The sequence below is a fragment of the Schistocerca serialis genome, chromosome 4 (genome assembly GCF_023864345.2).
Source record: "Schistocerca serialis cubense isolate TAMUIC-IGC-003099 chromosome 4, iqSchSeri2.2, whole genome shotgun sequence".
Taxonomy (NCBI): domain Eukaryota; kingdom Metazoa; phylum Arthropoda; class Insecta; order Orthoptera; family Acrididae; genus Schistocerca; species Schistocerca serialis.
This window is the reverse complement of record NC_064641.1, coordinates 825,335,206-825,357,804: the sequence shown is the minus strand read 5'-3', so window position 1 is coordinate 825,357,804 and position 22,599 is coordinate 825,335,206. Positions and strand designations below refer to the sequence as shown.

Sequence of the window (22,599 nt, the reverse complement as noted above, 5' to 3'; positions counted from 1 at the left end):
GAAGTTGGATGACAGTTTGTTCTATTGAAGTGAACAAAACTAACTGGGATAGCCAGCCTGGATGCATTCTCAGCCCATGTTCATAAGACTTAGCTGTAGCAACAACTAAAGCATTGGTACATCAAATATCTGCACACAAGATGAATAGTTGAACGAGATGCATGATAGTCTTTTCACCTAAAACTTCATGAGAAATCACTTATAGATACTGTATAGTTACTCTGTGATGTGCTTGCACTGATAACACTGACTGTAAGCTGGCAGTGAAGGAAGGAAGGGGTGGGAGGTATCCATTATTTGCAATAACATCCACTTCTTCTTCAGCTCCCTCTTCACTCATTTCAGTGTTTCTGTTGAGACTGTAACTATTTAGCAAAGAGGTGTCAACAACTTGTAAATGTTTCCGTGATGTTGTAGCCACATTTTAACAGACTTTACATTATGGTTTCACAACGGGGCAGTTGTAGAAATAAGTCATTTTGGAATAAACATATTCAGAATTGTGAATACCATTAGACTTCAGCTGCACAATTTATTTGTGACAAATGAAAATTTGTGCTGGCCCACCAGGACTCTCCCAAACCCAGATTTCCCCGCTTTACATGAGCGTTCACCTTAACCATTTCAGCAATCCGATCACACCTCCAGGACTGACCCAAATCTCTACATGTCAGCGAGTGTTTATGTCCTGCACTGACGCTATTGCTGTGACTCCTGTACAAGGAGAGACTTTATTACTTTCGTTGTGGCCAGTCTTAGACATGTAAATACTGTTTGCCATGTATGTCATGCATGCATGTTTGAAGGACATTGCACAGTACATTGTAAAACGCAAGCACTGCAAATAGTAAACATCAGTTTGTTTTAATGAGAGTGACACAGGTGAGAGAAAGCTTTTAAAATTTTGTTTTATGCCAGCTCCAGTCGAAAGTTTTAATTGGAAGTTTTAGTGTGTTGCATATTGGCTGGCTCATCCTTTTCCAACCCAGCGGTCAGATATTCATGTTTTTCTGCTGTGAACTTTTCATTTTTGTTGGATCTTTTCAAGTGAGTCACGTTAATCACATCACATCATATCTTTTCAAACAATGGAAAATCCAGAATTTAATAATGTTTTATGAGAAGGATAGTGTGCTACTTTCCATATAGTGGAGATGTTGAATGTTCGGCGAAAAAGGGCTTCATCGAAAGTGGACAAAAAACACACACACACACACACACACACAAAATCATGCAGGCACAAAACACACACACACGACCCCTGTTTCTGGCCCCAGTGGTCACGTCTGAGTTCACTTGTATGAATGATATGTGCATGTGCTGTCTACTTTCAACAAAGGCCTTTTTGGCTGAAAGCTCACACTGCTAAGCTGTCTTTTTGTTGTACCTGTCTGCGACTCAGCATCTCCGTTATATGGTGAGTATCACTCTACCCTTTTCATAATACTGTCACTTTTCCATCCTGGACTTTCCATTGTTTGAAAAGATATGTTGTGACTGAAAAGATATGTTGTGACTCGTGTAGACAACACACGCACACATTCATGCAAACGTAACTCAGATGTGACCACTGTCTCTGGCCTCAGTGGCCAGAGACAGTGGTTGTATGTTTGTGCTTGTGTGGGCCAGAGGCCAGAGACAGAGGTCGTAAGTGTGTGCTTGCATGATTTTTTTTTCCTGTGTGTGTGTGTGTGTTTGTGTGTGTGTGTGTGTGTGTGTGTGTGTGTGTGTATACTTTAGACGAAGGCCTTCTTGACTGAAAGCTCACTTGGTTAGCAGTCTTTTCATTGTGCCTGTTTGTAACTCAACATCTCCACTATATGGTGAGTAGCAGTCCACACATTGTATAATATTGTCACAAAGAATCTTTTGGACTAACTGGAGCTTAATGTAATTTGTTTGTAAGTTTCCATGAAGATACGCACTGCTGTTGAACAGAGAGTGGATTCCATTGTCACTCTAGCCATTTGTTCAAAATATTTATGACACTAGGTGAAGTAAGCTGATGAGAAATGTAATTGCATCAGGTACAAAATCAGTGGGTACTCCTGCATGAAGAATGTTAATAGCCTCATATTTTGATGAAAGATTTTGTGTCAAAGCTGACCATTAAGTTAATTTTCTGTACTTATGTACTAATCGTGAATATGTTATCTACAGTGTTCACATATGTTTCTGCATATTCTGTGTGTTCCACAAGGTGACATAGTTTTCTGACCATACACTTCACCAGATTGTATGTAGCTGATTTGATCCCATCAGCTATAGGCCTAAGCATACAGGGTGTTACAAAAAGGTACGGCCAAACTTTCAGGAAACATTCCTCACACACAAATAAAGAAAAGATGTTATGCGGACATGTGTCCGGAAACGCTTAATTTCCATGTTAGAGCTCATTTTAGTTCTTCCACCTACACTCAATGGAGCACATTATCATGATTTCATACGGGATACTCTACCTGTGCTGCTAGAACATGTGCCTTTACAAGTACGACACAACATGTGGTTCATGTACGATGGAGCTCCTGCACATTTCAGTCGAAGTGTTCGTACGCTTCTCAATAACAGATTCGGTAACCGATGGATTGGTAGAGGCGGACCAATTCCATGGCCTCCACTCTCCCCTGACCTCAACCCTCTTGACTTTCATTTATGGGGGCATTTGAAAGCTCTTGTCTACGCAACCCTGGTACCAAATGTAGAGACTCTTCGTGCTCGTATTGTGGACGGGTGTGATATTATACACCATTCTCCAGGGCTGCATCAGCGCATCAGGGATTCCATGCGACGGAGGGTGGATGCATGTATCCTCACTAATGGAGGACATTTTGAACATTTCCTGTAACAAAGTGCTTGAAGTCACACTGGTACGTTCTGTTGCTGTGTGTTTCCATTCCATGATTAATGTGATTTGAAGAGAAGTAATAAAATGAGCTCTAACATGGAAAGTAAGCGTTTCCGGACACGTGTCCACATAACATATTTTCTTTCTTTGTGTGTGAGGAATGTTTCCTGAAAGTTTGGCCATGCCTTTTTGTAACACCCTGTATAGCTTTCCTTATGGATTTAAATATTCCACAAATTATTGCTCAGAGACTTCAATAATCAGTCCTCTGGCTGTGTCATGATAAATTCTAGAGTCTTCGATTAAGGCTCGTTTCTTAGTCAATTATCTTAAGAGTCTTAGTTAACTATCTTCAGTCAGATTTCACCTGTGTTCTCTGCAGGTGAGCGTATCTATCAGCCTGGATAATCATTGAGTGATTCTTCCCAGGATATTCTGTGGTGACTCTTTCTTCCAGTATAGTGTTATGTTTGGATGTTTCACTTTTTGCAGTATTCTTACTTTTTCATGGCCTTTTAATTTCAGCATCAATGTGATGGACATGTACTCACAAAATGAGAGAGGCAGTTGAAATACTGAAGCAGCTTACCGTCATTAGAGAGAATAGCCAAAGGCTTTCATTGTTCTGGTTGCGAGCAATTCTCAGAACGACATACAGTACGATCGCATAGCAGTGTCTCACCAGACACTAGTACAACTGACTAAGCAAGCAAAATGTACAGAACGGGCACTGCTTTACTGCAACTAACAGTTGGAACACACAGTCCATATAAGCCTATCACCAGTTTGTAGTGGGCTACCAATTACCAGTGTGCCATGTAACCCATGCCTAGTATGCCTTATATCCCCTCCCTATCTACTGGCACTGACTGTTTGTATTTAGACCCAATAAAATCTAAGAATATTGACAGTGGTGATCTTATGACGACCTTAGAAACACAATACATTGGAGCACCTTCCTTCAGCTAAATTTGTATGTGCTCTGAGGAAGGCCATTGTGACATGGCTGAAATGTCAGTTATTTTAGCATTTTAAGTTTTTTAAGTGATGAGGATTTCAGTAAGCTCGCCACAGGCTGCAGAAGTCCACATGCTTAATTTCGTTGTTGCTAAGAATTCTCACCACTACGCAATTCAGAATTGACCACTAGTGGAAATGAACATCAGTGGTTTTTGGTATGGCATCAGTGTTACATTTCCTGTGTGTGATCTGTAACCCTCGTATGTGTGATATCAGTAGATTTATTTTTAAAAAATTCATGTGGTCACCTTTCGTAATGTTTACACTGAGGTGAACCTGCTAGTCAGTGCCGCATATCTGTAGTCCAGCAGTCTCCACAGGACTACCACTCATTCTGTGTGAATGGTTGCTGAAAGAGAGCATCCTCCAAGCTACATGAATTACATAAACAACTGAACTTTGAACTTTCTGTATTCACACTTTGTTTTACAACAACACAATCTCATACACTAATTGGGGTGGCAAGTCTTGTACATACATAGCTTGTACAAGATAATGACAAGAAGTTTCTCTTTACATAAGCCAATTGGACAGTCATTTGTCATGGTGTTTATTGTAGCCATGACCTTTCCTCTCTTTCTCCTTATCTTCTAAATGTCTTCAGAGTATGACACCAAGAAACACGTGGCCCCCCACAGCAGGTGGTGACCCTCACTTGACATCCCATCTTGCAGAAGAGATGGGTTTAAGATGTTTTCCACAGCAGGTGGTGACCCTCACTTGACATCCCATCTTGCAGAAGAGATGGGTTTAAGATGGTTTCCATATGCACATGTAATAATAATACCCCCCTCCCCTACAGTTGAATATCCCGACACTTACTTCCTAATAAATGTCACAAACATGTTTGTTGTCATGGAAGCTTGGAAGTGGGACATGTCATCCTAAAAATGTCATCTCACACTTCATATGCCCCTGGTAAGATGAAAGATATTATGTAAACCATCCTAAACTAATTACAGCAACTTGGAACATAGTGTTTTTAATTACCATCAAATTATTTACATTTAATCGCCCTTTGGGTCATAACTAATAAAGTATATGAGAACGTAGCTCTTCTATTCCAATACCAGTCCCCCTAATTTTCACTTCTGCTTTTATTAATTGGAGTCTGGTTTACAGAAACCTTTTTCTATATTTATTATACAGATTGTCTATGATAGTTTTACTACATATAAATCACAGCATTTAAAATATCAATTGACACTTCTCTGCACACAACTGTAATCATCTCCATATACTTAAACTTTTTTTCCAGAATCAGCAAGAACTTTGCTCTCCATTTCAACCATTTTATTTTGAAATTACATTCTGTTTTACTTTATTTCTTTTTCTGTAGCTAATATATTTCACTGTGCTAGTGGACTATCTTTTGTATTAAATAATCACACTCTTAACATGTGTGCAATTTTATGTTTGCTATTTATTTGGATAATTGCATATGAAAGTTATTCCCATTTCATTAATTTACTCCTGCACAAGATTTGTGGATTTCTTATGCATCACTTTAGATAATATCTGTTTTATTTAATATTGTCATGATGATGAGAGATTTTACCTGAAAAATAGTTCAGACTTCCTTTTGCCTTGTCACCTTATATTGATGACTGTATACTCTCTCTCTCTCACGAAGCAGACATAGCCACTGCTAGTTCACTCTAACTCAGTAAATTAATAAATGCATATAAGCATATGCTAGTTAGATTACTTCTTGCATGTATCCAAGGAACTGCGTGATGATCTGTAAATTCAATCCACAGTTGCTTATTGCAAATCTTAGGCACTTCCCATGGGGCTCACCACTCTTTGGTGAGTTCATGCTTGGCTACCACTGGTCCCCAGCCTAATGCATGATGCGTGTCCATTCTCCTACTAATCGTCCCCTACTTCCCCCCCCCCCCCCCCCCCCCCCTCCTCTGGTGAATGTGTCTTTGATATTTTTGAGAATGCATTCTGAAGTTTTGGCAGCCCGGCATCAGAACAGTGCCTCTCGTCTACTTCTTTCTTCTCCATCTCTTCCCCTTCCTCTGGTTTGCCGTTTGAGGTCTCTCTTTGATTTTTCTTCCTACCTAAGTACTCCTGAAGACCAGCCCATGTGTGTAACATGTAACAGGTGATAAGTTATGTGTAGTCCCCAACCCCGGGTCAACAGGTAGGGTTCTCTCATACTCCCTGGTACAGGCCAGGCCAGGGAGGGGTGACTGCCTGAACTGTTACCTTACCAATTGCCAATGGTCCCTCTGTCTGGATTTTGGGAGGTGTGACTTGAGGTGTGAACAATCACCTAAAGGCGGATGACGCCCCCTCTCTTTTCTGATGGTGGCCCCCAGTTGGCAGGAGCATGCCATTGAAGATGCTGGCAATCATGGGGGATTTTTTCACAGTGAGCCAATCATTTTCATCTCAGTCAACATCCACTAAACATAAACAGAATGAGGCTAAAAATTTAACAATTGTTCCAGTTGCACCTCGGTTCCTCGTGGTGTCATGTACTGGAGGAAGTTGGAGGTCGGAGGTCGGTCTTTTGCTACAGTTACTCTGTTTATTATTCAGAAAGGTGTTGGTGCCATTGCAGACCCTGTGAAACCCTGCTCTTGCTTACTTATTGTGATTTTGCTTCTGGAGACCAATTGTAATTTTGAAGCCCAAGAACTGCTTACAGCTTCGCTCCTCCAAGATTGTCGTGTTTGTGTCCAGGCCTGTTGTATGCTGAATTCTTTGCATGGTGTTACACTCGGCTGCTCCTTGGCCTGACCAAGGGGGAAATCCAAAATTATATCTCTGATCGGGGCGCCACTGCAGTCTGTCGAGTGATGAAAAAGACTGATACAAACTTAGTGCCTACATGCACTCTTTTTCTCACATTTGATCGAGTAGTGTTTCCATCGAAGATTAAGGCAGGTTATGAAGTCACCACACTTCAACCGTACATTCCAAACCTGATGCATTGCTACCTGTGTCAACATTATAACCACACTTGCATGTCCTGTCAAAACACAGCCAAATGTGTTGTGGTAGAGATGCTCACGAGGGAGATTGCCCACCTTCTTCTCCCTGCTGTAACAATTGAATCCTATATTTCAGAAGGACCCTAACTCAGCTTTTATGACTTTTGAGCTATTTACATTTTTGTGTTCTTTAGGGGTTGACTCATCGAGTGTGGAAAGGACCTCCACATTTTATCAGATAGCTGCAATATACAGTGGAGAAATTCTCATTAATTTCAAGAGAGCCCTATGTACAGAACATAGGACGTTTTTGCTCTCAACACTTTTGAACAATAACTCAATGTATGTTAGTGAGATGCTGTGATTGTCAGAAAAGGCAGGAGAATGATATAGGTAATGCATCTATAGTTTGTCTCAAAGTCATTGTTGTAGAGCAAGCAGTAGGATGTGATACTGTTTCCTCATAGTATCTTATATTTTATCAATATGAGAGAATCTGATTGTGCAGTTGAACCTTTCCATAAGGAAAGGAGGAGGAAAGTTGTACGTTATCCTGAGCATTATGAACGAAATGTAATCAAAACAGCTAAACTAAAGGGACTGAAGCATAATGATTATTGAGGTAAGCTAATATCAGCAAAATCTTTCGGACAGCCTTGAACATGCAGTTCTAAGTGTTTTGAATCCATTGGTCAAGATGATCAATTACCAAGGCTCAGACATGTTCTGGATCTTAATAGTAAAGATGAACAAGATCTTTACCTTCAGAGCCTAATACTGGCATTAAAGTAAAATAACTTAGACCAAGGGAAGGAAGAAATGCAAAAGCAAATTCTTTCAAATACCATTGTATGGTGGGAACAAACTGTATCCAAATTTGCAGAGAAGCATTTCTAACCTTTTTTGCAGTTGGTGAAAAAAGGGTGAGAAGAATAAGACATCTGCTTCTTCTTGGAAGAAGCCCTAAAGATGTATGAGGAAAATATGATGTATAAGCGGTAATTCAATATCAGTACTTGAAATTGCCAAAGTTGATGAGCACATACCATCATTTCTGATGAAGGGGTCTCATTGTGCCGGTAAAGCGTACCTTTACTTAGTGCTGACTGAATAGAAAGATCACGTATGAGCTTTTCAAAGAAGTGAATTCCCTTTCTCCAATCAAATATGATTACTATGTGAAAATATTTGACCAGGATTTTGACCTTCATTTCGGCAGACCACAGGTAGATGCGTGTTGTGAATTTGAGCAATTAATGGTGAACATAAGTTTCAATGAGGTGTCTTGATGGACTTCTGTGTGCAATTTAATGGTGCACGAGAGAAGAGTCAAGAAATTTTATACTACTTTCAATGTAAGTGAAAGGCTTTGTAAAGAAAATAAACATATTTCAAGTCTGAGATTTGACTTCATGCAGAATCTTCATCTGCCAAGAGTACCTGTTCAAGACCTATTTTATCTCTGGTAGCTGACAGTTAATGTTTTTGGCATTCACAGTCTGAAAGACAATATGGCATTTCATTACCCACAAAGGTCCTAATGAAGTGCACACTTTCTTGTATCACCATATCACCACATGCATCCCAAAGACATAAAAATTATACATCTGTTGTGTGATAACTGTTTAGCACTAAACAAAAATCATTTGTTTAATAAGAATGTGTCAAGCGTTTGTGGGTGCTGGAAAATTTCGGACAATAGAGGTATTCTTTCTTATCAGGGGACACTCAGTCTTACCGTCTGATAGAGCTTTTGGCACAATCAAGAGATCACTGCAAAGAACTGACAGAGTATAAACTGTTGTGGATTATGTTGGACTGATTATATCATCTAGTACAAGAAGACAATCCTCCATAAAGGTTGTCTCAACAGATGAAATCGTTGACTTCAAGTTATGGTGGATGGGACTTTACAAGAGGACGACAACTCATTCTCTAGAGACAGTTACATCACAAAGGGACTTGAAAGTAGCATTTAGTGTTTAAACATTTTATCATTTTTGTCATCAGCGATGAGGTATTTGGGTCTCTAACAGCCTGGAGTATGGTCAGTGGTTTAAATACCCGTTCAGATTATGACTACCTGGAGTTTCTTGATCCAGTGTCAACTTCCCAGCTGTTCAAGCCTACTCAGATGACTACATTCCTGCCAATGCGAAGATGATGATAGGTGTAAAGAAGTTGGCTGCTTACATAGTGCAAGAAGAACACATCCTAGAATTCTGAAATACTGTTCGTCAGTGGCCACTGCTGTGGGAGCACTGGACACAGATGATGTGTTATTCGTGATATTCATTATTGATTAACAATTTGTTTTCATAAGCAGATATTGTGAATTCTTTAAACATTGTCTCTAACATTTACTTATATATTTATTGACAGTTTTTTTGTGTGCTGTAAAGGTTTTAAGATTTTTATGTCTCACTTATTTCTGAAAATCCATGTCAAAGAGAAATATTCGCCTCTGGTCAATAAATGCATACAGTATTTGAGTACAGAATAAATCAAGATAATTGTTCATAGTGGCATATCTCAGATGGTCACTGCAAACAGTTAAGAAAATGCCCCGTAAAATATTAAAACAGTTTTTTCCACTTCTCTCAAAACAATGTCAGATGGATATAGGGCCCTTCTGAAATAAGCGATTCAGTTGTAATAAGTGGGCCATCCAGGAGATCTGGGTGAAGGAAAAAGTACCCTACCCTGTCACACACAAGTTGTTGGCCAGTCAAAAGCCCTGCTTTGCTTTTTACCATTCGACAATTATAGTACCATCCTTGCTATGCCACACTCCATGAGGGACATGGCCACACAGACTTGCGACTACCAGTTCAGTATTGCAGTTCTGAAATCGCCCAGTAACATTCAGTCTCCTCTTGCAGCTGCACGACAAGCCACCAAATCTTTGCCCTTGCCATTGAAATCACCTGATACACTACTGGCAGGCCATAAAGGACAAAAGAAACACTCCCGCGGAAACTTTTTATGTCCCTCCGACCAACAAATGTCTGAGTCCTTGTCTGCCAGTCATAAAGGCTCTAAGAAATCAAAGACAAACGGTTCTCTCATTCCCCGACTTGGGGATCCTCTTGAACAGTGGCGCCATGTGATACCTTCACCCAGCTGATCTCCATTTTGCTGGTGCACACTACCCCAATTTTTTGCCATAGAGCCTGCAGGCTGACCCAGGGAGAATGCTGAAACTTACATAGATTTCATGGAGCAGGATCCTCCAGCCTCTGGTGTCCTGTAGCAGTGAATCTTCGAAGACTGACACTCAGCAGCCACCAAGATGATTGCCCTTCATTTGTCCCCTCCTCCCCATTCCCCATTATGACTCTTCTCCAGTGGAACATTCATGGCATTAGATCCAACAAGGAGGAATTAAGGCTACTCTTGGAATTGCAATGCCTGGTTGTTCCTCCAAGAAACAAAATTGTACCCTCGCGACAACTTCCATCTCGTGGCGGAGGGGGGGCGGGGGGTCATCCATAGCCAAACTATCAGACTATTTGAACACTTGGCTGCAAGCTGTTGCAGTCCTCATTTTTCTTCCTCGCTTCACCAATTGTCTTTATAATGTCTACATCCTTCCTTCATTAGCTGTCACCAGGTCAGACTGACTCCAGCTTACTGGTCGGCTGCCTCACCCCTTTTTGCTGTTTGGTGACTTTAATGCCCATCATCCCCTTTGGTACTCTTCAAGGACCTGTCTTAGAGGTTCCCTCTTGACAGATCTTAACCTGCTCAACCTCATCTATCTTAACACTGGAGCACCCATGTTCCATTCATACTCCATGCACACCTATTCCCATCAGGACCTCTTATTCTGCACTGCCCAGCTTGCCCGTTGTCTAGAGTGGTCTGTTTTCTCTGACATGTATTCAAGCAGACATTTCCATTGTGCTATCCGTTTGGTGACTCTCAATCCACCTGCATGTAAACCCAGTTGGCAGCTTTCTAAGGGTGACTGGAGACCTTATTTCTACCAGGGGCCTTTGACAAACATTTTCTCAGTTGTGACGACCAGGTAAAGTACCTTATGAACATTGTTCTTACCACCGGAGAATGTTCTGCACTTCACACTACTACTTCACCACACCGTGTCCCGGTCTCCTTGTGGACTGAGGTGAACCAAGGTGTGATTCGCATATGGAGACATGCTCTCCGCATTTTTAACCGTCATCCTGTTTTGGCAAACTGTAGTCATTATAAACAGTTGCACATGCAGTGTCGATGCATTGTTTGGTATACCAAAAAAGCTATCTAGATTTCCTTTACTAGTCGTTTTAACAGTCTCACTCTCTCTTCTGTTGTGTGGGGCAACCTCTTTTGGTTCTCTGGTACCAAGGTTCATTCCCTGATTTCCAGCCTGACTATAGCAGATGATGTCATTGTGGATCCTGTTGCTATCTCCAACACCTTGGGCATCTATTCTGGAAGATTTCAAACTCCACCTACCATCACCCTGTCTTCCTCCCTAAAAAACAAGTGAAGGAGGCTCGGGTGGTATCCTGCTCCTCTCAAATCATGAATGCTATGATGCTGCCCTTACTATGAGGGAACTTGACCATGCTCTCAATCTCATCCTGATCTTCCACCACCCTAGGGCCAGACGATATTCACTTTCAGATGTTGCAGCACCTTTCTTTTGCAGGCAAACACATTCTCCTTTGTATGTACAATCGCATTTGTGGAGATGGCACATTTGCCAGACATTGGTGTGCAGCCACTGTCATACTCATACCAAACCCCAGTAAGGACAAACACTTTGCTTCTAGCTACCACCCTATTTCTCTCACCAGTTGTGTTTGCAAGGCGAGAACGTATGATTCATGGTGGCTCAAGTCTCACAATCTACTACCCACTGCACAGTGTGGATTTTGTGTATGCCGTTCTGCAGTTGACCATCTCTTCACTTTGTCAACCCATTTCATGAACAGTTTTCTGTGAAAATACCAGGCTGTGGCCATGTTTCTTGATTTGGAGAAAGCTTACAACACCTGCTGCAGGACTGGTATCCTACTCTACACACTTTGGGCTTCTGAGATTGCCTGTCCCAGTTCCTTCAGGAATTTTTAAAAGCAGAGTTTCAGCCTTGTTGAAGACCTTTATCCAGGAAAAGAGGGTGCCTCAAGGCTCCATCCTGAGCATTGTCCTCTTTGCTGTAGCCATTAACTTTGTAATGGTGTACGCCCCTGGTAGCTGAGTGGTCAGCGCGACAGAATGTCAATCCTAAGGGCCCGGGTTCGATTCCAGGCTGGGTCGGAGATTTTCTCAGCTCAGGGACTGGGTGTTGTGTTGTCCTAGTCATCATCATTTCATCCCCATTGATGCACAAGTTGCCAAAGTGGCGTCAAATCGAAAGACTTGCACCCGGCGAACCGTCTGCCTGAAGTGAGGCCCTAGTCACACGACATTTACATTTTACTCTGTTATGGATTGTCTCGTGCCAGGCATCTTCGGTTCCCTTTTAATTGACAACATTGCAGTCTGTTGCGGTTCTTCATGAACTTGTCTCCTTGAGCGGCACCTTCAGTGATGTCTTGATTGTCTTTACTCATGAAGCATCGACAATGGCTTTTGCTTTTCCACTGACAAAACAATTTGTATGAATTTCTGGTGGAGGAATGAGTTTCTTCCTGTCTTTACATCTTGGGCCTGTTGCACTTTCATTCACTGAACCTGTGAAATTCTTGGGGCTTATGGTTGATACGAAACTTTCTTCATCCTTCCACATGTCCTACATGGCCAACAATATCTTACCTCTTCCTAGGCGTCACTCTTTTTACTCCAGCACTCATCAGCCATAGCCTTGCTAACCACTCACAAAGTCTTTTAAAGCTTTGAAAAAAAAATTTACAATTACCTATGACTATGTGCCTCAGTCAGTTGAATTTGTGTAGTCGTCTGCAGTAATTCTTATTTGTCATTTTTTTTTCATTTACATCCTGTCTCTTCTATTATTATAACATAAACAAGAAATATTGATGTTATTTAGGATATTACTTATTTTCACTCAGATCTATCTTGAAGTACCCCAGAACAAGCATGAGAACTACAATGTGATTACATAAAATTTTCTTACTAGTTGACTGGCCATTTCTGCTACTTGTGCTTTTTTCCATTATGTCATTACATTTCTACTCTAAATACTCTAATAAATATATGCATTACTTTTAGGATGGTGGTATTCTCGTAAATAATCCATGTGCTGTGGCTGTCCATGAGGCACGACACCTGTGGCCTGGCTCTCCTATTCAGTGCATAATTTCTTTTGGTACTGGCCGTTGTCAACCAGTTATAGGAATTCAAGAGGAATCATTGTCATCATCATGGAAAACAAAGTTCTTGAAAATTCTAGACAGTGCTACAGACACTGAAGGTTTGTAACAGTGCATATTTATTTTCTGCTGTATTGTTACTTGTATTATACAATAACATGCACATTTTTAAGAGAATGTTACTGTAAAATTGTAGAAAGGTATTTATGGTTGGTCATTGTAGTCTCAATTATGCTTTAGTTACACAGTAATTGGCAGTATCTCAATCCAGAAAGAAAGATGACTAACACTTTTTTGCAGCATCAGAGTAACTGGTAGAGGAGAAGTAAGGGACCCAAAAGATATTTTTAGCTATTGCGTCCATTGTTCATTTCTCCTCTTTTTAAGAGATAACATGAAGAAAGAAGAGAGACTTATCCTTCCAACATGTTCATAATTACAACAACAGAGAGAAGAGGGAGAACCTATTTTAAAGACAAAATGATTAGTATTGGACAGGGAAATGGTCACTGCTGAATATTGAACTTCCTTTCTTCTTCTTTCCAATATGAGAATTTAACAAATGCTTACACCTCTAATCTTGTGATGTAAGATAAATTTAACAGTGTCTACATATTCAAAGTTCCATGATGCAGTTGGAGTCGAAGATTTATAGAACAAGTTAGTGTTTACATTATTTAAAAAGTTGGACAACTGCAGCCAAAATTCTATTTGGTAAATAAAATCTTCCACACTAGCTGTTAAAATACTTTATTAAAAGTCACTGACTGTTTTGCATCAATAGAGATGCAGCTTCAGGTGATAGTTTTTTTTTAAACACTCATGTCATGACAAAGTGATTGCTTAGAGCCAAGGTCTATCTGCTTTTATCTATGAATGATAGAACTTGGCTGTAAGCAGTCACTTTGTGACATGACTGTTCAAAAAACCTATCATCTGAAGATGCATCTCTATTGAGGCCAAGCAGATAGTGACTTTTTATAAAAGTGTCTTAACTGCCAGTGTGGAAGATTTTATTCACCAAGTTAATGTTCGATAAACAAAGATTATTATTGCAGTTTCGATTTACCCTCCTATGCTAATGAGTATTGACTGTTGATATATCTATCTGAGGTCACACCCATACAGCTCTGTTAGTGGGATACATGGGCACTATAAGAATAGTTTGGGATTTATGCCATTTTTATGTAACCATAGAACAGTATTTGAACATTGAAGTAATTGATACCTCATGTGTTTCTTTTTACCACCCTCTATTCAACGTAGAGAGATTAAGTTTCTTTTCCCCACAATGTTTTGAATATATTTTGTTAATAAAAATTATAAAAACTGGGACTTATTGTTAGCACAACAGTTCATGTACAGCAGGTAGTTGCACATATTTTTGTACATTAGCACAGATTTTTTAAGATCACTGTGTACAAGCCATAGTAGAAGCGAAATCAAAAAGATGCCTCTGTATTATCCATAATAATTTACTATTTACCTTCACTTTAAATGTTAAGTCATTAATAGGCACATAAATTGCCTCTGAATGTTGATTATATTGTGTGCCTGAGACCAGCTGTGATCTGTTTTCCAAATCATTATTTACATTTGGGCTATGATATTTCCATTGCCATAAATTATAGTTAGTTCCAGACATTCTACACTCCTGGAAATGGAAAAAAGAACGCATTGACACCGGTGTGTCAGACCCACCATACTTGCTCCGGACACTGTGAGAGGGCTGTACAAGCAATGATCACACGCACGGCACAGCGGACACACCAGGAACCGCGGTGTTGGCCGTCGAATGGCGCTAGCTGCGCAGCATTTGTGCACCGCCGCCGTCAGTGTCAGCCAGTTTGCCGTGGCATACGAAGCTCCATCGCAGTCTTTAACACTGGTAGCATGCCGCGACAGCATGGACGTGAACCGTATGTGCAGTTGACGGACTTTGAGTGAGGGCGTATAGTGGGCATGCGTAAGGCCGGGTGGACGTACCGCCGAATTGCTCGACACGTGGGGCGTGAGGTCTCCACAGTACATTGATGTTGTCGCCAGAGGTCGGCGGAAGGTGCACGTGACCGTCGACCTGGGACCGGACCGCAGCGACGCACGGATGCACGCCAAGACCGTAGGATCCTATGCAGTGCCGTAGGGGACCGCACCGCCACTTCCCAGCAAATTAGGGACACTGTTGCTCCTGGGGTATCGGCGAGGACCATTCGCAACCGTCTCCATGAAGCTGGGCTACGGTCCCGCACACCGTTAGGCCGTCTTCCGCTCACGCCCCAACATCATGCAGCCCGCCTCCAGTGGTGTCGCGACAGGCGTGAATGGAGGGACGAATGGAGACGTGTCGTCTTCAGCGATGAGAGTCGCTTCTGCCTTGGTGCCAATGATGGTCGTATGCGTGTTTGGCGCCGTGCAGGTGAGCGCCACAATCAGGACTGCATACGACCGAGGCACACAGGGCCAACACCTGGCATCATGGTGTGGGGAGTGATCTCCTACACTGGCCGTACACCACTGGTGATCGTCGAGGGGACACTGAATAGAGCACGGTACATCCAAACCGTCATCGAACCCATCGTTCTACCATTCCTAGACCGGCAAGGGAACTTGCTGTTCCAACAGGACAATGCACGTCCGCATGTATCCCGTGCCACGCAACGTGCTCTGGAAGGTGTAAGTCAACTACCCTGGCCAGCAAGATCTCCGGATCTGTCCCCCATTGAGCATGTTTGGGACTGGATGAAGCGTCGTCTCACGCGGTCTGCACGTCCAGCACGAACGCTGGTCCAACTGAGGCGCCAGGTGGAAATGGCATGGCAAGCCGTTCCACAGGACTACATCCAGCATCTCTACGATCGTCTCCATGGGAGAATAGCAGCCTGCATTGCTGCGAAAGGTGGATATACACTGTACTAGTGCCGACATTGTGCATGCTCTGTTGCCTGTGTCTATGTGCCTGTGGTTCTGTCAGTGTGATCATGTGATGTATCTGACCCCAGGAATGTGTCAATAAAGTTTCCCCTTCCTGGGACAATGAATTCACGGTGTTCTTATTTCAATTTCCAGGAGTGTATTTATATCACTTTGAGTTTCAAGATTACTCATTTGATGTGGAACGGCTTGTTCTGGTAGTTCTGTGTTAAATACTGTTGAAAATTAATACTTATTTGCACATAGGCAGTGAAAGTTCTAGTTGACAGATCACTTTTTATACATCTTTAAATATATGTTTGAAGACGAGTTTGGCCCAAATACTCCTGGGTGCTGCATAGTCAAGGAAATGACAGATTCTCGAGAGACAGAAATACATGAGAGAGAGATGGGAAAACAGCTGGAGTCACTTGATAAAGGAAGGTCACTGGACCCACTTTGAATATGCAGAAGACATGGTCCCTCTTCTACTTCAGGTTACTGAAACAAAGCAGCATTCCATGTGATTAGAAAATAGTGCAGATAGTTCCTGTCTTTCAGAAAAGTCATGAACAGGTGCCCAGAACAAAAAAGAATCTCACAGATATCACTTTATTACAAAATTAGGGAACAAAATTGTGCTAGAATTTATCACCACCATCATCATCAGCAGCAGCTAGAGATGTATTTATGTTGCTCCTTCATGTTTTTCTAATGCCAATAATCCACCTTCAATTAGATTAAATCAAACAATTGAAAATCCATAATGGAAAGGAAAGGGTATCATTACAGTGTTTTCTTATCACTTTGGGCTAAGCAAAGAAATTTCGTGGTCCACCTTCCACCTGTTCAGCTCGTTACAAGTTCTGCGTACCTCTGTTTAATTATCATTAGTCACAATTTTGCCGTGCAGTCCAGTCTTTTCTCTGTTCAACTTGATTACTTTTCCTGTCTCTTAAAGACCATTGCCTCATTGTTGTTGGTCAAAACAGATAGTACACACTGACTGCAAACTTCCCATGTAGAAATGTTGGAAGCTACGTTTTGGAAAAATGTATTTTGTTTACCTAAACCATTCCACGCTATTTTTATTTTTCTGATTGTTTCTTTTGCTGTCCATCCCATCATTTTCTTCAGCTGTCCTAAATACAAAAGCTGATCAGCTGGTTCTATGATTATTAATCTTGTATTATTTCCTCTTCAGTGAATATATTGTTCTTTACTTTAATATTATTATAACTGAGTCTTTGTCCTACTTATGAACTTGCTCTATAAGGCTCTTCCATTGTTATGAAAGGCTATGTTTGTCATAGGGTAAAAGTATAGTGTACTCAGCAAACTGAGAGTGATTCGGATGTGTTTAATTACCGTGTTTCCTTCTTCATTTGCCTGGTTTGAGGATCTGAAAATGTTGTCAGAGACTGTTGAGAACATATTTGGTGGTATGGAATCACTTCGCTGGACTCTCCTCAGTTCTGAATTTCCCACTATTCAGATGAAATATGTAGAAGCTGTATCTTATATGCATTCATTCCTCAATGTGATAACTTAGAATGAATTCATGCCTTCTTTCCCTATGGTGCCAGTACAGATTGCTTGAAACTGAGTGAAAACTTTTCTCAAAATGTATGTATTTAAGAAAAAAGTATTTATTCATAATCTTTTGTTTCCTTCCATAATTTTGCCCATGACTTTGAAAGTGGTCCATTGTGTGATACCTGCATCTTAAGCATGCACAGACCTTTGCTAGATTATAATAATATTTAGTTTCTATGTGGTTGGTAATAATTTTAGTGGATACTAGCATTTTCCCTGTTTCTTTGCCTCTGTACATGTGTGTCACTTATAATTCGCACATCTTTTGGTCCCTCTCCACGTACCCTCTCTCTTTGCCAATTACCTCCTCACCTCCTTACCTGTCCATCTCTTCCTCCTATATCTCAGCTCCTCTCTCTCTCTCTCTCTCTCTCTCTCTCTCTCTCTCTGTGTGTGTGTGTGTGTGTGTGTGTGTGTGTGTGTGTGTGTGTGTGTGTGTGTGTGTGTGTGTGTGTGTCCTCCTTCCCCTCCTTCATTTTTGTATCTCCTCCTGCCCCAACTATCCCTACTGATCACTGCCTGCCCCCTCTGCCCCATAGACCAGCCCCTCATTCCCTCCTCTCAAATCTTGTCCTCTATCCATCTCAACCTTCCTCCTTGGCATGACCAGTCACATCCACATGTGTAGACCCTGTAAAAGACGTCAGTAAAGCAGGCTGGTGTACTCCCCCAACATGCTTCTTGTGCAGCACAGCCTATACATCAAGGGTTTGGAAACACTGTGTGTCCCATGATGTGTAGGCTGCCCTGCAAAGCAGGTTGATAAGGCAGGTTGATGCTATTCCTATGCAACACACCTATCATTCAGTGCAACTATATGCCACGAGCTTAAAAACGTCTGTACATCCATAAATACTAGAGCTGGAATACGAGGGTTGAAACTTAAATAATGGCAACTATTTGTTCACAACCGATACAAAAGAGTTACATGTTTGCACTTGTTACTGTCCTTCAAAGTAGTCACCAGCGTTGTGTAGAACCCATTGCCAGCGATGTGGAAGTCATACTATACTGTTAGCAGAGCCTGTTCTGTTTGTTGTGTGAATGGAGTGGTCTACTGCCTGTCGAATCTCTGGAACAGTTCTGAAGCAAATGCCACAAAGTTGGTCCTTCATGTTTGGAATCAAATCAAATCAGATCAAAGTCACGGGGAGAATGGTGGATGGTACAGTACTTCCCAGTCCTATTGACCAGACAGAGCAACCACAGCTTGCGCTGTATGCGCCCATGCGTTGTCGTGCAAAATGATGGGTGGGTTGCGCAGAAAGTGTCACCACTTCTTTCGCAAAGCTGGTCGCAGGTGATGCTCCAAAAATGAACAGTAATACCGTGCATTGACGGTCTGCCATGGAGGAACGTAATGTGTTATCCTAACACCATCACAGTCGTATAACATAGTGACACCGTTACATTAGACCGCTCATTCACAAGTGACTGTTTTTCCCTCGATGGTGCGCATGCCGGTGACATGGGACAAGCGAGTCCATTTGCTTGGAGGTAAGGTAGGTATGTCAACATGTGCTATCAGCGACAATTGTAAATTCCATTGCCTAGTGTCTCCACAGCAGTGTTGCCACTATTTAAGCTCCAACCTACGTATTATGAACCCTCCCCCACCCCAAAATGTTGATCCTAGCAGGAGTTAGTTTATCAAATTTGGCCCACTTCAGTCCAAGGGCCTGGGAGTAGTTCTTACAAACGCTCAGCTTTGTGTGTGTGTGTGTGTGTGTGTGTGAGGGGGGGGAGGGGATTGGATGAAGGGCTTTTGGGTTAAAGCTCACTTGTTTAGTTGTCTTTTTGTTGTGCCTGTCTGCAACTCAACCTTTTCGTAATATTAAACATGTAAGCAAAGGATAGATTGCTACTTACCATAAAGATGACATGTTAAGTTACAGACAGACATAATTAAAAGATACATACACCTAAGCTTTTGGCCACAGCCTTCATCAGAAAAAGAAACACACACCACTCATTCACACAAGCAAGCACACCTGTTGCACAGTCAACTGCGGCAGGTCAGACCAGAATGCAGCTGTCATATGCGGAAGGGATAGCAGTATATGGGGGGCAGGGGGTAGAGAGAGGAGCACTGTCAGACGGAGTGTGCAGGGACAACTCTGCCAACAGGTTCAGCAACAGGAGACTGTGGGGCAGGGAGGTGAGTAAAACAGAGAAAAATAGGAGAGTGGGGTGGGGTGTTTTGGCAGAGGGCAACATTGGGAGATGAGAATATGGAAGAGGTGGTGGACAGACGGCATGCAACTGTTGGGTGGAGGGTGCGGGAACAGTATATTACCCTAAGTTCAGGAGCAGAGAATGACTCAGATAATGAAGCAGCCATTGAAATCACGTATGCCATGTTCAGCTGCATGTTGTGCCACAGGGTGGTCTACTTTGTTCTTGGCCACAATTTGCGGTGGCCGTACATCCTGGTGGACAGCTGGTTGGTATTCGTACCAATATAGAAAGTTGTACAATGATTACAACAATGCTGGTAAATGACATGGCTGCTTTCACAGGTGGCCTGATCCCTGATAGGGTAGGATAAACCTGTGACAGTACTGGAATAGGAAGTGCTGGTGGGTGGATTTGGCAGGCTTTGCACCTGATGTTGGATGGGCGACGGAGCACCAGTTGTGGAAAATATCTTGGGTAGGACATCCCTCATTTCAGAGCATAATGATAAGTAATCAAAGCACTGGTGAAGAATGTGGTTCAGTTGTTCCACTCCAGGATAGTACTATTGCAGGGATCGGGAGAAGGAGAGTGGGTCCTTGACAAGTTCAGCGTGGTTAAATTTGGGTGCAGGGCTAAGGATGAGGCCTTTGGATAGGACTGAAACTTCTGTGGAACTGAGGATTTTGGTGGAAAGGTTAACAACAGTGTTATGGGAATGTTTTGGCTCTCAATTTGGTGGAGAGTTGGTAGGGAGTTTGAGGAATGTGACAAAGTGAAAAGGTCAGGTAGGCAGGTTTTAGCTGCTACGGGTGGTGGACGAGGAGGAATACTGTGGGTATGATGGGGGTTGGATAGATGACACATTAAGTTGCAGACAAGCGCAGTTGAAAGACACTTACATTGTTGTCATAGATATAGATATTGAACATTTAGGAAATGTCATTGATCAATCTATAGGTTTTTATTTCTTTTGTCTGTCTTCTTTCTTGTCAGATAGAACGATTTCAGCATTGTCCCACTTTAAACTAATTGTCTTTCACCACAGACATTTATGTACATTATTCTAGAGGATTCACCATTCTTACAGAAACATCATCACTTCCCAGCACCTTTCCATTTTTTATATCTCAAATTGCTATGTACATCTCAACTGCTGTAACTTCCAGATGGTCATTATTGTCTTTATTTCCGAGTCATTTCTTGAATAAATTCAAAATTTAAAGAAATATTTAGGTATGTAATTTTATCCATGTTGTTAGTTTCTGTACCATGTACATTGTTAAGTGGTATACTGTGGTGTTCACCCACTGTTTGTTTTATTTTAATTATACTTTTATTGTTTACAGATTTTTCTTGTATCAAACTTCCATTGTATCTCCTTACATTCTGTTGAAAACATTTCCAGTAGTTCTATTGAAGTCAGCATAATCTATTGTTACTATTGGCATTTACTTGTAACTCTGATCTTCTCGTTAACAGCTGTCTGGTTTGATTTCATATTTTCTTTTCTTTTTGCATTCTTTCTACCAGTAACATCTTTTTCTGTATGCCCAAATACTTTAATTTTATAACTGCCACAATTGTTTATTGAGATCATACTTATTTCTGAATATGTCAAAGAAGTTGCATAATTTAATCTGAAATATCTTCTTACTTTATAGTAAATACTCATAATCTGCATTTCTAGCTTCCTGCTGTAGGAGTCTCTTATTTTATACAATACAATCAGTTTCATTTTTAGTTCCTCTTGATCCTTCGTATTAGTTTTCGTGTTGAAGAAAAACATATGGCTTTTCTCAGTAAATTCTTCTAATTTATAACATCTTGTCATTTCTGGTATTATACCCAGCCTGAAGAACTGTTCCACAGTTTTTGTCCTACTTTTACATAAAAAATTACCCATTATCATCTTGTAGTGGGGTTTGCTATCATTTATCAGTTTCTCGAATGAGCTGTGTCTTCTACCTCTGCATCAGAATGTGAGCATAGACCTGATTGATTTCCATGGAATATATTTGTTTATTTTTAAAATAAATGTTGCTTTTTTGCTTGAGATTCCACCAACGTCAGCAACAGTTATTATATTATGTAAAGGAAAGTTGCCACTCGCCATATAGCATAGATGCTGAGTTTCAGATGGGCACAACAAAAAGACTGTCACAAATTAGCTTTCGGCCAGTATGGCCTTCATAAAGATAGGCAACAGACATGCAAACACACTCGTGCAAATGCAACACACACACATGACTGCCATCTCTGGCCACACTGCGAGCTGCAGCACCCATGCACGATAGGAGTGGCGACTGGATGGGATTAAGGAGGATGCTGGGGCAGGGAGGGGGAATGACAGTGGGGGGGGGGGGGGCAGTAAAGCACTGTTGGGTGCTGGGGAGTGTGCAGGGATGAGGTGGAGAGAGGGTAAAGCAGCTATGTGCAATTGGGAGGTATGCCTGAGGCTAGGGGAGAAGTGGGGGGGGGGGGGGGGGAGGGATCGGAAAAGGAGAGAAGGAGAGAAGTAAAAAGAATGGGTGCAATAGTGGAATGATGGCTCTGTAGTGCTGGAATGAGATCAGGGAAGCGGCTGTGTGGGTGAGGTCAGTGACTAATGAAGTTGAGGCCAGGATGGTTTTGGGAAAGTAGGATATATTGCAGGGAAAGTTCCCAATCGCACTAGGATATATTGCAGGGAAATTTCCCAATCGCACAATTCAGAAAAGCTGGTGTTAGTGGGAAGTATCCATATGGCACAGCTGGTGAAGCTGTCATTGAAATGAAGGATGCCATGTTGGGCAGTGTGCTCAGCAACAGGGTGGTCCAC

The 22,599-nt window shown here is 41.7% G+C and overlaps 1 protein-coding gene across 5 annotated transcripts in view; it reads left to right on the top strand.

Annotated features, from left to right (window-relative positions):
- LOC126473421 (calcium-independent phospholipase A2-gamma-like) overlaps positions 1 to 22,599 on the top strand; it is an 84,319-nt gene that overhangs the window by 42,339 nt on the left and 19,381 nt on the right. For all 5 annotated transcript variants that reach the window (XM_050100453.1, XM_050100448.1, XM_050100449.1 and 2 more), the window contains exon 8: positions 12,997 to 13,198. In XM_050100453.1, coding sequence (XP_049956410.1) covers positions 12,997 to 13,198 — 202 coding nt within the window. The remainder of the gene's footprint in view (positions 1 to 12,996; positions 13,199 to 22,599) is intronic.